The sequence below is a fragment of the Apium graveolens genome, chromosome 4, assembly GCF_009905375.1.
Source record: "Apium graveolens cultivar Ventura chromosome 4, ASM990537v1, whole genome shotgun sequence".
Taxonomy (NCBI): Eukaryota; Viridiplantae; Streptophyta; class Magnoliopsida; order Apiales; family Apiaceae; genus Apium; species Apium graveolens.
The window spans coordinates 206,152,661-206,165,996 of record NC_133650.1 but is presented as its reverse complement, the minus strand read 5'-3'; the positions used below and the strand labels follow the sequence as shown (position 1 = coordinate 206,165,996).

At 33.7% G+C, this 13,336-nt stretch overlaps 1 protein-coding gene across 1 annotated transcript; it reads left to right on the top strand.

The window, feature by feature from the left end:
* Positions 1–984: 984 nt before the first annotated feature.
* On the top strand, positions 985–5,549 carry LOC141719322 (RPM1-interacting protein 4-like). Its single transcript, XM_074521693.1, has 3 exons — positions 985–1,104; positions 4,004–4,564; positions 5,176–5,549. The coding sequence occupies exons 1-3, from the start codon at positions 985–987 to the stop codon at positions 5,296–5,298; spliced, it is 804 nt and encodes a 267-aa protein (XP_074377794.1). The 3' UTR covers positions 5,299–5,549.
* The last annotated feature ends 7,787 nt before the right edge of the window (positions 5,550–13,336 follow it).

Below are 13,336 nucleotides of genomic sequence, written 5' to 3'. Positions count from 1 at the left end.
GTGGCTGAGGGAATTGATTGTAATGGAATTTAAGTTCACTTGCTCCGGTATAGTTCTATGGTGCTTGTTTATGTAAACGTGTTGTGTTTTACATTGATGCATTATCGCGTCCTAAATGATTGTATTGTGGCAGGAGGATCATAATCTGAGTTTTTTTTTCGAAAATATTATGCATTTCATCAAAAACACTTAATCCAGCTTGACAAACCCCAAAACTGGTGATACGATTAGGTTGACAAACAAATAAACGAGCTAAACGAATAGCTGTTTTGTTTCCAGATCGCTTAACATACATAATATAAATATTCTTTAAACCAAAAAAGATTACAATAATTTCCCGAGAAATCCATCCTACACCATCTCCAAAATCAGTAACATCATAATTGACATTCACACAATTAATTCCAGTAGTAATCCAATATTCTGAACTTACAGATGCCCTCGTAATATTACGAACAATCTTTCGTTGTGAAAGGTGAGCTTTTGCGATTTTTACTACCAATTCAGACTCGATTCGAGCTTTCAAGATTCCCGAAATACCAATTGAATCATTCTCAACGATACAAACCAATAAATCAAAAATACCAAAAATATACGGACCACTCCAAAAAGGAGGACAAACAACCATTCCAAAAGGAGGACAAACAAAACACCCAAAAAGATTGGGTAAAAATAAGGATGATTATTGAAAGAAAAATAAAAAACTGATTATTAGATGGGGGAGAAGAAGATGAAAGTGATTTTGGGAGAAGGAGGAGGACTTAATTGATGAAGAAGGAGTAGATGTGAATATTTTTAAGGCGGCTAATTAGGGTTTCGGGGTCGACTCTCATCGAGAGAGAGAGAGATATGTTTTTCGTTTCGTGCTTTTGGGGCTTCTCCTTTTTCTGTAATTCTCTCTTCTCTTGCTACACTGATCAGATCTGGCATATGCTCATCTAGTTTAGAATATAATTTGTCGTCGAGATAGTTAATTATGATATGATGAGCAATGCATGGTATGTGATGTTTTTTGGTACTGATCATGCGGCAGTTAGTTGCCTTATTTTTGAAGGCAGTGCTAGAAGTGAGACTGTTCAATTTGCATTTTCCACAATTTTTCTGGTGCGTGCACACATATTTCTGTTGCTCAGTGCTCATCTTGTCTACTTATTGCCTTTGCCTCTATATTATTTTGAATGACGAGTTAGTTTTCAAAATAAGTCTATTTATAGGCACATGTAAATATAAATATTAGTAGCAGAATCACTCTATTTTTGGGGGCTGACTGTTTGCCTGATGATATTACTCTTCTCTCTGCTCACGATTCCTTGTGCGATTCCTTTTAGTGTACCCGACAATTTTAAGATAATAAAGCTATCTTTAATTAGGTTTGCTGTAGTCTTAAACAGAGCAAATGATAAAGCTTTAATCTTACTTCCAAATATCTAATGCTCGATTTTGTGCATACAGCTCTATGTTGTGTCGGTCCTTAAATTACTTGAACATCATTAAAGTTCAAAAGTTTGAGCGATGCCTCGGCAATTTTGGATGAAGTGCAAGATATCTCAATTTGGTTGTCTTAAGAAATAGTTGTGCATTACGTCCAATTGCAATTGCTAGTGACAAGAATCAACCTTTTTTAACAAGTTGCCACAAATAAGAAAAAGGAAGAGTACGAAGTAACTTGTTTATAACGAATTTTTTTAGAGTCACGTGCTTAGAGAGCGGTTCGCGAACAAGCTCGAGCTCGGCTCGTTAAGGGCTCGTTCGGCTCGGTTTGTTAAGTGCTCGAGCTCGAACACAAAAATGTGTTCGTTAAGAAAACGAGCTCGAGCCGAGCTTTTGGCATGTTCGGCTCGAGCTCGGCTCGAGCTCGGCTCGAGCTCGGCTCGATTCGGCTCGAGCTCGGCTCGGTTCGGCTCGAAAAAAAATTAAAAAAAAAATTATTTTTTATATATTTAATTATTATGAATTTTATTCAGATTTTTTATAAATATTTTTAAATTATTGAACTATACGAATGTCAAAATACATATTTTAGTAATTTGAAAAAATTCAGATATTAAAAATTAATTTTTTAATTTGATATTTTAATAATTAACAAGTGATTTGACTATTACTTGTAACTAGTATTTATTTCCTGATCAGTGTTTCGATTTTTTGAAATTATTTATAAATGATCCAACCGTACGGATGTCAAGATCTATATATTTAAGTGATATAATAAAAAATTTATAAAAAATAAATATATTTGGTTTGCTATTTTAACGGTAAACTAGTAGTTTGACTAGTACTTCTTCCATATTAATGTTTCGATTTTTTAAAAAATATTTATGAATGATCCAGCCGTACGGATGTTAATATCTATATTATTTAGTAATATGACAAAAATTTTAGAAAAAATAAATGTATTTGATTTGTTATTTTCACAGTCAACAGGTGTTTTGACCTTTACTTGTAACTAGTGTTTAGTCTCATATTAATGTTTCAATTTTTAAAAAATATTTATGAATGATCCAACCGTACGGATGTTAATATCTATATATTTTAGTGACATGATAAAAAATTTAGAAAAAAATAAATTTATTTTGTTTATTATTTTGACAATCGACCAATTGTTTGAATAGTTGTTAGAACTAGTGTTTAGTCTCATATTAATGTTTCAATTTTTTTAAAAATATTTATGAATGATCCAACCGTACGGATGTTAAGATCTATATATTTTAGTGACATGACAAAAGTTTTAGAAAAAAATAAATGCATTTGGTTTGTTATTTTAACAGTCAACCGGTGTTTTGACCTTTACTTCTAACTAGTGTTTAGTCTCGTATTAATGTTTTGATTTTTTTAAAAATATTTATAGATGATCCAACTGTACGGATGTTAATATCTATATATTTTAGTGACATGATAAAAATTTTAGAAAAAAATAAATTTATTTTGTTTGTTATTTTGACAATCAACCACTTCTTTGAACAATACTTGTAACTAGTGTTTAGTCTCGTATTCATATTTTGATTTTTTTAAAATATTTATAGATGATCCAACCGTACGGATGTTAAGATCTATATATTTTAGTGACATGACAAAAGTTTTAGAAAAAAATAAATGTATTTGGTTTGTTATTTTAACAGTCAACCGGTGTTTTGACCTTTACTTGTAACTAGTGTTTAGTCTCGTATTAATGTTTTGATTTTTTAAATAATATTTATAGACGATCCAATCGTACGGATGTTAATATCTATATATTTTAGTGACATGATAAAAATTTTAGAAAAAAATAAATTTATTTTGTTTGTTATTTTGACAATCAACCACTTGTTTGAACAATACTTGTAACTAGTGTTTAGTCTCGTATTCATGTTTTGATTTTTTTTAAAAATATTTATAGATGATCCAACCGTACGGATGTTAAGATCTATATATTTTAGTGACATGACAAAAGTTTTAGAAAAAAATAAATGTATTTGATTTGTTATTTTAACAGTCAACCGGTGTTTTGACTTGTACTTGTAATTAGTGTTTAGTATCGTATTAATGTTTCGATTTTTTAAAAAATATTTATGAATGATCCAACCGTACGGATGTTAAGATCAATATTTTTTAGTGATATGACAAAATTTTTAGAAAAAAATAAAAGTATTTGGTTTGTTATTTTAACAGTCAACCGGTGTTTTGACCAGAATTTTTTAATTAGGCTCGGCTCGGCTCGGCTCGGCTCGGCTCGGCTCGGCTCGGCTCGACTCGGCTCGTTTTGATGGAGAAAGCTCGTGTTCGGCTCGGTTCGACTCGACTCGATTTTGTTCGATAAAAGCTCGTGTTCGGCTCGTTCGTTAACGAGCTCGAGCTCGAACACAGGTTTTTGTTCGTTAAGAAAGCTCGGCTCGGCTCGTCAGAAAAAAAATTAAAGCTCGGCTCGGTTCGATCAAAACTCGACTCGCTCGGTTCGTGAACAGCTCTACATGTGCTGATAGGTAGTATTGGTATATCTTCTGGACTAAATAGTTCCTTGTTCCTGCAGCAACGATCACAGTTACCAAAAAATGAAGACGACGTTCCTTACGCTGTCTCTTTTGAGAATGCCAGTGAAGGGAAAAGTGGCAATATGATGAAACCAAGTAATCCTGATCTGGTTTCCAGTGACAAATCTCCAGTTCAACTTACTTCTTTGGAAGGAAAAGCCGAACTAGAGGATGTAAATGGACCAGAAACAGAAAGGTCAAGGCACAAGCGTCAAATGAGTCGAGAAGATGGTGAACTAACACCAGTCCATATTACTGATATTGAGTCCTCTCATCAACATCATGGCGGGGTTACAGCTGAGAATATTGAGTCTGAATCTGAGGCAAACAAGGATCTAGATGGAACTGGACCAAGTCACCAGCGCCGGCTGAGCGGGGAAGACAGAGACATCAAAAAACCATGCAATTCCCCATTGCGTCATGACACTATTGGAAAGAAAGGAAATGCAGACTCACCCCGTCATCGGTTAGGAGGCGGAAGTACTGATAGCCCTAAAAGGGTTTCTGGGCAGAATTCACGTCCTGACCGCAGCGTTGAACAGTCACCACTGCATCCACACCACTAAACAAGGACCGGAAACAAAGGCACTGTTGTTTCTTCTCCATCCTGGGAAAGAAAGAGTTCTTGTGAAGGTACGCATGGTATAGCTCCGTTCACTCCAGGAGGATCCCGGTTACGATCATCTGTTACTGGGGGCGATGAAATTGTAATATTCCTGCTCTCATCTCCTAGTCACTTGGCCTGGAAAAATGATTACATTACTTCAATACGCCTGTCAAAAGTGTTAACTTCTAGGAATAGTTTATGTAGATCCACATTTTTCCTTTGCTGTATTGTTAAAAAAATAAATGAAACTAATTCTCCTCTTGTTAATGCTCTTAGCAATGATGGGAGTGTCAGCAGTTTATTGCCTCCCCCTCTCCCTCTGCATATATAAGCAATTTGCAGATGGCTGAAATAAATCTCTCTTCGACATGACATCATTTTCAGGAATTCTTTAGCTCTATAGTTCTAGACTCCTTTCAGATATGTGGAAGTGATTTAATGGATAATGCAGTGAAGCGTATTCTGAGGACTCCCTCTACCTAAAGTGTTACATTGCCTCGTATCTAAACTATGCTCATGACAATTTCCTTTCCTCATGTATTGACTTAATGTTGTATTTGACAGCCTGATCACGGTCCTGTAGTTCCAAAGTTTGGTGATTGGGATGAAAGTGATCCATCAGCAGGTGAAGGCTACACTCATATATTCAACAAAGTGCGAGAAGGGAAACTACAGAGTTTTCCTTAACAAAGTTTTCTTATTACAGGGTTGTTTTTGCTTTCCATGGGGCAGAAAATGATATCTTCTTGACACATATATCAAAAGAGTTTGCCAGGGTGTGTATACACTACTGTATATAGTTCAGAACTCAAGGCTCTCTTGGGCAAATGCAGTCAAACTTTTTAGCATGTGCATTTTCTACTTGAGTTCAGTCTTTTCTTAAGAAAATATATTGTACTTTCTGCTAAGAAAATCACATTTCCTCTTCATTAAACTGCAGTCACTGGAAAATCAGTATTAACTTCAGGAATATTATTTGTGCATCATTTGTGTAATTACAATTAACCTAAGGTCCAGATATTTTTTTGTTCATTATAGACAACACAATTTTATAATATTTTATATGTTTTATAAGATATTATTATATTATTGAAAATCTTGAAAATGATATATCCTCTACAATAATAATTTTATAAAATATATTTTATAATATTTTAATTGTAAAATATATATATGATTTTTAAATATTTTGAAGAAACAGTGATTTTTACATGACTTCAACTCTTTAACTCCGTGGATAAACACTTTTATTTCTACCCAATATACTCGGAGAATATTACAAGGATTATTAGTTTATAATAAATCAATTTAGCATAACATACGGGAAGGATAAAATGTAGGTAGCCTTAATGAAGAGGCTGTTTATATAAAAACAATATGGTATTATATAATCCTAATCTAATGCAAAGTTTTTGTTAAACGTCCTACGGTTGCTTAGAAAGTTGCAAGAGGAGACACCTCGTACAAGGAGGAGGGAGTAGGAACAGCCCTGTACCTATACCTGTTGTCAATTGAAAGTAAATACATTAAATAAGTAAACAACAAGATGATTTATGTAAGATATAGCCATTTCAGCTATAATTTAATGCTTATCTTATCACCATATCTAAACAAATTAGCTATCTAATATCGATACCAAACAAAAAATTATCTAAACTTGTGGATCTAAATAAAACAGGTACAAACACAACCAAAACACTATTGCACTTGATGATGAAACACAGATTTTCACTTCTATCTTCTCGAATACGACAATTTAAGTGGCATGATATTAGAGAAATTTCCTTTTTAATCATAATTTGAATGAAAATTTGCTCCAACTATCACATCATGTAAACACAGATTCAAATGGCATTTATAAAAAAAGTGAAACTTTACTGTTTTTCTTAGTGGATCGCTAATGATTGGGCATGTGGGCTGTTGTTTGATTTCTATTTCTTCTAAAAATGCATTTTAAAAAATTGATTTATTTTTTACATTCTTTTTTAAGTCTAAAATTATTAAAAACGGAAACTGAAAATGCATTTTTATGATAACACAAATAAAAAATGCGTTCGTGTGTGATATAAATGACAATTTTTCCGAATTTGATAATTTGACCATTTTCATTCAAATTGTGATAAAAAGAGCTAACACCTTACGCCTCACTTCACTCCTAGTACATCAAAGTCACAGTAGTCAACAATCAAGGTGTTGTAGCAACATTTCGAGTGTTTAATGCTTTTGGTGTAGGAATGGTGGCCAGAAATGCAAGGGACGACTTGGTTCTAGCTAAGACAGTTTGTAAACAAAAGATGGTTGCCATGGCCATCAGAGAGGCTCTCAGCTGGATTGAAGCTCAAGCATGGAAAAAAACCATGGCCAGATTGCTTGGTGGCAGTTCAAGCGATTAGAAGTAATAAGGTTGGGATGGTGTCACCGTTTGGGGGAGTTATAAAGGACTTTTTCTTTTCCAAATTGAGTTTTATATGGGATTGGAGTGGATATTGCTTGTAAAGTTGATTTAGCTAATTAATAAAATCTTTTTGTTCAGTCAAAAAAAAATTCCCATTAATTTTTCATTTTTACCTTATTTAATAAGAAAATCCATCTTTCCCATTTGCATGACAATTTATGAGTATCATCATATAAATGACAATTTTGTTATCAAAAAATCATCTTTTTATCTCTACCTTGCTGAGATTGAAAATTACAGCCAGCTTAAAATTGAATGTATTAAGATTGTCTCTTTGAACATATATGTTTCGTTTCAAAAGATAGATTTCAAATGAGATAGTTGAGCTGATAGATTTCAAATGAGATAGTTGAGCTGTCATTTAAATTCTTAGTTTATACTTACATATAAATTCTTAGTTTATACTTACATATAAATTCAGAATTTTGAATAAAATCAAAACTTAAGCTACAACATATCTTGCAATGTGACTCTAACAATTATAAACTAATCATGCAATAATACTTTAAAAAAAAATATGAACAAAAAAACTTTCCCATTAAATTCCTTTATACATGAAAAAAATGTAAAAAGACAAATTTTTTAAAATAATTACTTAGTTAAATTCTGGTGGATGATATTTTTATTAAACCTAATCAAGCAACAATACTTTTACAAAAATAAAAAATATTTAACAAAAAAAAGATAAAGGTTGCAGGTAAAATTCCTTCATAAATGAACATAAATACAGAAAGGATCTGATCGTAGATAAAGACTTAAACCTGTGCGGAGACAAGCGTTAGCCCACGAATTTTTTTCCTTGGTCCCGGAACCTGGGGGTTGCTCTAATTCCTTCATTTTCTCCGTATGAGACTTAACTTTCTAGTTGGTATCACACGTGTCTCTCAACCCATCACATAAGTGACTACAACCATCAGCTTTTGGCAAACTAAGTCATTGCAAGAATCAACTAACAATAATATGCCATATATGGAATTTGTGAAATCAAGGATGTAAATAATATTAAATCTTTCTTTATTACAGAAGTAATTTTATTTGTAATATAATTAAAAAGGCAAAACCTGACAGGATTCACCGTTAGAAGCACTTTGAAAGATAAGAAAAATCATGTGATTTATTCAGCTAGTGACTATAAATGGCAGGAAATGGTTGGGAGACATCAAAATGAAATATAATATCATTTAGCCAAACTATTTAAAAATGGTAAAATCAATGAGGGTAATTTTTCAAGAATTTCAAAATTTCTGCAGAGTTAAGTTAAAAAAGCTTAGCTTTATATTGTCTAATTTATTAGATCCCATCTTTTCCTTGATTAAGTCATTAAATCTATAGATAAGCTTATATATTTCTTCATTTTAACAAACGCTCCATATTCAGATGAGCTGTTTATATCTATCTCGTAAATAACTAGAAAAAGTAGTATCTATACAGAATATGTTCAATATTATAAGGAATCTCTCCATACTAACCAGTAGTAACACATATGAAGATTATAAATGTATTTCCTTTTAAAACAATATAAGCTATACTTTAATTTACTTCTCTAGTGAACTAAATTTTTTCTTGAAAGTAGAAAGTCTATGAGTTTATAAGTTTTGCAGTTCTAGAGGATTAATTCATGTACTTTTTGAGTAACTTATTAACTGAGGTTCATGTATGAGAAATATTCTTGAAAATGTTAGGTAGACCTAACCCAATAAATATGACAATCTTATAAGTTTTGTAATCATAAAAAATGATAAAATTATTTCATTGCAATTGTGATTTTTATACATATGTTTTGTGTGAGTAAGTTGTGTGGAGTTATGAAAAAAATTTATTTTTTTTGTAATCTCCAACATTTTATTAGACATCTAAATTCTTAGAAAGCAATTGAGAGGTTTAGAGATGACTTTCACAATAATATGTTACAATCTAAATTTTCTCGCATGACGGGAAAGAATTATAATTAATGAAGTATCAAAATAAAGGTAGGGTCTTTCTAATGTGTGCCTTATAAATAATTTTCGATGAGTTGACTAATTTTAGTTGAGATTGATTTTTGTGCATAGATGAGAGCGATAATTATTATTGAGATTAGAGACAATAAAAAAATTAAGTTGTTAATGTGTGGCCATGGACAAATACTAGAAAAATTGATTTGGGTATTATATAAATCTGGGAAGATTGTGGAAAATGGATCCTAAGAACCATAACTAATTTCTCACCACAATAATTAAGACTTTGAAGGACAATCTAAAGATCGTCAAGTAGGCTCTCTTTTTTATATATGAACTGGTGGATGGAGTAAATTTCTAAAGAATTTTCATGATATATTAACATTAGAGCAGACATGAGAAACTCTAAGTAAGTCCTATAAAGGTGAAGAAAAAGAAAAAATGGTGAGATTTCAAGTTTTAAGAGATCAATTTGGTTCATTCAAGATGAAGAACATTGAAACATTAATGAAATATTATGATCAAACAATTTCAATTATGAATTAATTGATATGTTTTATATTGTAAAGAGGATGAGAGGTTACATTATAATAAAACTACCAAATAATCTAATATCTTTTCCGTGTAATTTTAGATAATTAATGCTAGGGTTAGCGGTACTTCGAGAGTTTTAATGGCTGCTCTTGTGTTAGTCCCTTAACAATATAACAAGAATTACAGAAGGGGGGTTGAATAAAATTCTTGAAACTTTTTCTTCAATAAAAATGTTCTAACTCAAATATATATATATAGTGTGAATTGATTAGCAGAATGCGGAATAAAAATTTAAATGAATCAAAACACAAGTAATTAAAAACAAGAGTCTTTAAAAACTTTCTGGTGGATTTGAATGATTCCACCAGAGATATATATTATATATCGAGAGAACCCTGTGTGCAAAATGCTCACAGCTGCTTACAATAATTGAACAACGAAGGCTACAGAGAAATGCTAAGAATTCTGCTTACAAATGTTTCTCTACTATGTTGCTTAGATCGATAGTTTCTTAGTTGCTACTTCCTGGTGTATATATCACTAAGATTACAAAGTAATGAGACAGGATAATAAAACAAAACTATCTAGTCTATTACAATGCTACTTCATTACTCTATTCCAGCATCTTTGAATATCTTCATAATAGCATGGAAATGGCAATGCTTCTTTGTTCTCGAAAACCCAGTTGAATATGCTACCACATTCAATTTGCATCCACTCGACGCATGTGACTGTGTTGTCACTGTCAACATATATTATTCTTTATCCGTCGGGTTCATGATCATCCGTCGAGTTATTGATCATCCGTCATTGATCATCTGTCGGGTTGTCTAGTTGATCATCCGTCGACTTCAATGTAGTTTATCCGTCGGGTAGCAATCTGGTACTTGACTATATTTCATTTATGCAGAATTACAAGACATCATCTATGTACAATTAATCAACCTATTCTGCATATCTAGTTAAAGTCAACATGACTTGAATACTACTTACAGATTCTATACAATGGTGTATGCAGAAATGTGCTACAGTCTTATTGTTACATAAGCTACTCACTCGATGGATAATGAGTTATCATCCGTCGGGACTATAGATCTTATCCGTCGAGCGCTACATAATTTCACTAAATAAAATCTACCAAGGTGTTTTGTTCATGAAATCATCAAGTACACAACATATACACAACAATCTCCCCCAATTTATGTCTACTGGAATTGTAGCCATAAATTAAGAGATACTTGATGATAACAAAATACCCTAAAAATATAACTTTAAAAGAAAGTAGATATTACTGAAAAGTGCTTCAATTAGTAAAAATTGTACAAAGTTTTGCTCACAGTCATTTTCAAGATGCTCCTCTAGCCTGAGCAGATTTATCTAGTTCCTTGAAGGTCTGGATCTCTTTCCAAGCTTTCTGTTATTTTCTTCAATCTGATTTTGGAGCTGCCTGTGGAATTTCGGTTCATCAGATTCTGAGAGATTTAGCTATCCTTGCATTTCCAAAAGAGTCTCATTGCTGGAGATGCTCAATTGGTCTTCAAATCTGAAAAAATCTTCTCACACCTTTGTCATCCATGAACTCCATCAGCCAGTAGGGCCTTAGATGCACTCTTCTCCCTGTGTAAGGGATGATCAAAGTCTTTGGGAGTGCATGCTTGGCTCTAACACTCCTTAGTTCTTCAATCTTCTTCAGTACCAATCTTTTTGCAGTAATATTGAACCCAAAATTCTTCTTGAAGGATGAATAAACTTTAATCAGTACAGCTTGGCTTTCTTGAAGGATCCTATGAAGTGGCCACTGAATCTCCTTTCCTCCTTTGTACTTGAACACTAACCTTTCAGGTAGGATTCTGTATGCATCAATTCCTCTCACTTCATCTAGTTCATCTAGATAGAGGTTTAGATCAGAAAATTCTTTGATGTCACACAAGTACATGTAGTCTCCCCTATTGACTTTGGGCTGAGCTTTGACTACATATTTGGATTTGAGAGGTGACAGCTTCACTTTTTTGACTGCTCTTGACTTTGTTCTCCTTGGCTTGGTGAGGATTGATAGATTGAAGTCAGGAATTGGTATGTTCTCCCATTCTATTGGCTCATCCTTGGGCACAATAGGTTCACCATGAATATTCCTGTAGGGATCCACCACCCTGATATCTTCAAATACCATAGAGGGCTTTGATGCTTGAGTTGTAGATGGTGTGGATTCCTTAGAAAATTGATCTTCCAATTCCTTGTCAACAATATCCAGTTTCCTTTTAGTTCTTTTAGCCAATTTCTTGGTTCTTGGAGATCTCTTCTGTTGTTCAACTTGCTTCTTTGATTCAATAAGTTCAGATGACTGAACAGGAATTTGTTGTGATGAATTTACAGCATGTAGCTTGGCTAATATAGCAATTTGCTCTTTCTTCTGTTTAGTCTTTTTAGCATCCAGAGCAGCTTGCTTCTTTTTCTGCTTCAATCTAGCCTTTTCTTCTCTCTTTGCTTGAGCAAATTGAGGATGTCCAGCCACCACACAAATTTCTTTCCCATTCCTGAAAATCTTGGCAATTCTCATTTTAGAAGCTGAATCAGCCGGATCTTTGTAGAAGGCAATTGATCTTGACAGAAGCTTCTTTTCATCAGGCTTGGGTGTCTCATACACAGTATCCAAAGGGTTCTTCAATGATGATTTTGAGTAATTTACCCTTGGTTTCAGAATTGTTTCAGCCTTTGGAGATTTGATGCAGGAAGGCTGTCCTCTTTCCAGATAGTTCATGCTCATCACATTCACACTAACTTGCTTGACTTGAGAGTGATGGATGACTGACTTAACTGGCTCCTTGACAAGTTCAAACTTCTTCTGTATTTCCTCATCAATCTTCTCCCAGTTGACTAAACTCAACTTTTCCTTATCAGCTGCTCTTATGTTGGCTGCTGCTGCATTGATCAGATCTATACTATCTGTAACTGATGGCTTTGAGATAGTAATTGAAGGCACAATTACTTTACTGATTTGAATTTGAAGCCTCTCCCTCTCACTCGATCCTTTCTCCCCCTTTTTGTTATCATCAAGTTGAGTAGAGGAGGGGGTTTGAGCAGCCACCAGTTTTTGAAGTAGATCTGTCTGTTGGGCTTGATGAAGATGAATGGCAGTTAAAGATGCTTCCATGGCTGACATTCTTGTGTCCAAGGCATCTATCTTGGTTGACAGATCAGAATTTTTCCTTAATTGCCTCTTGATGTCAAGCATTGTAGCCTCTGGAAGTTTAGAATCTATCCTGTCTGAAAGGGCCTTCTTCATTTCCTCAATATCACCCTTCATGGTGTTTACATCCATGGTATGTTGAAAGCCCTGGATTTGTTGAAGTTGCAGGGAGGCTAGATGTGCCTGAAGGAGCTTCTTGGTGTTTGCATTGGTAGTGGTTTGAAGAGCAGTATTTGTCTGATTGATTAACTGGATCAGGGTTGTCTTGAAGTAATGCTCATCACAGTGCTTGGAGAAAGCCCATGATGGCATACCTAATCTTGAACTTGAGCCTACTTCTCCCCCTATATCCATTGCTTCATCTTCACTATCCCCACTCCCATCACCAAAACAATCAGCTGAACCACCAGTCTCATAATCTACATCACCAGCTGCAGAAGGTAAAGCTGTGATGGCATCCTTAGCTCTCATCATGGACTGTGTGGTATGCACCAAATTCAGCATCCTTTCTGCATTGTCATTGCCCTGTTCAGCTAGAAGTTGATAAGCTGGAACAGGGTGAGTAAATGCCTCAGCATCAAGGGAAGTAGAATCTATAACATCTTTAGGATG

Excerpts from the sequence above, each read along its gene's own strand:
- LOC141719322 (XM_074521693.1), top strand. The coding sequence starts at position 985 with ATGAGCAATGCATGGTATGTGATGTTTTTTGGTACTGATCATGCGGCA. Across the intron at positions 1,105-4,003 it reads CATTTTCCACAATTTTTCTG|CAACGATCACAGTTACCAAA; the intron begins GTGCGTGCACAC and ends TTGTTCCTGCAG. Across the intron at positions 4,565-5,175 it reads AGTCACCACTGCATCCACAC|CCTGATCACGGTCCTGTAGT; the intron begins CACTAAACAAGG and ends TGTATTTGACAG.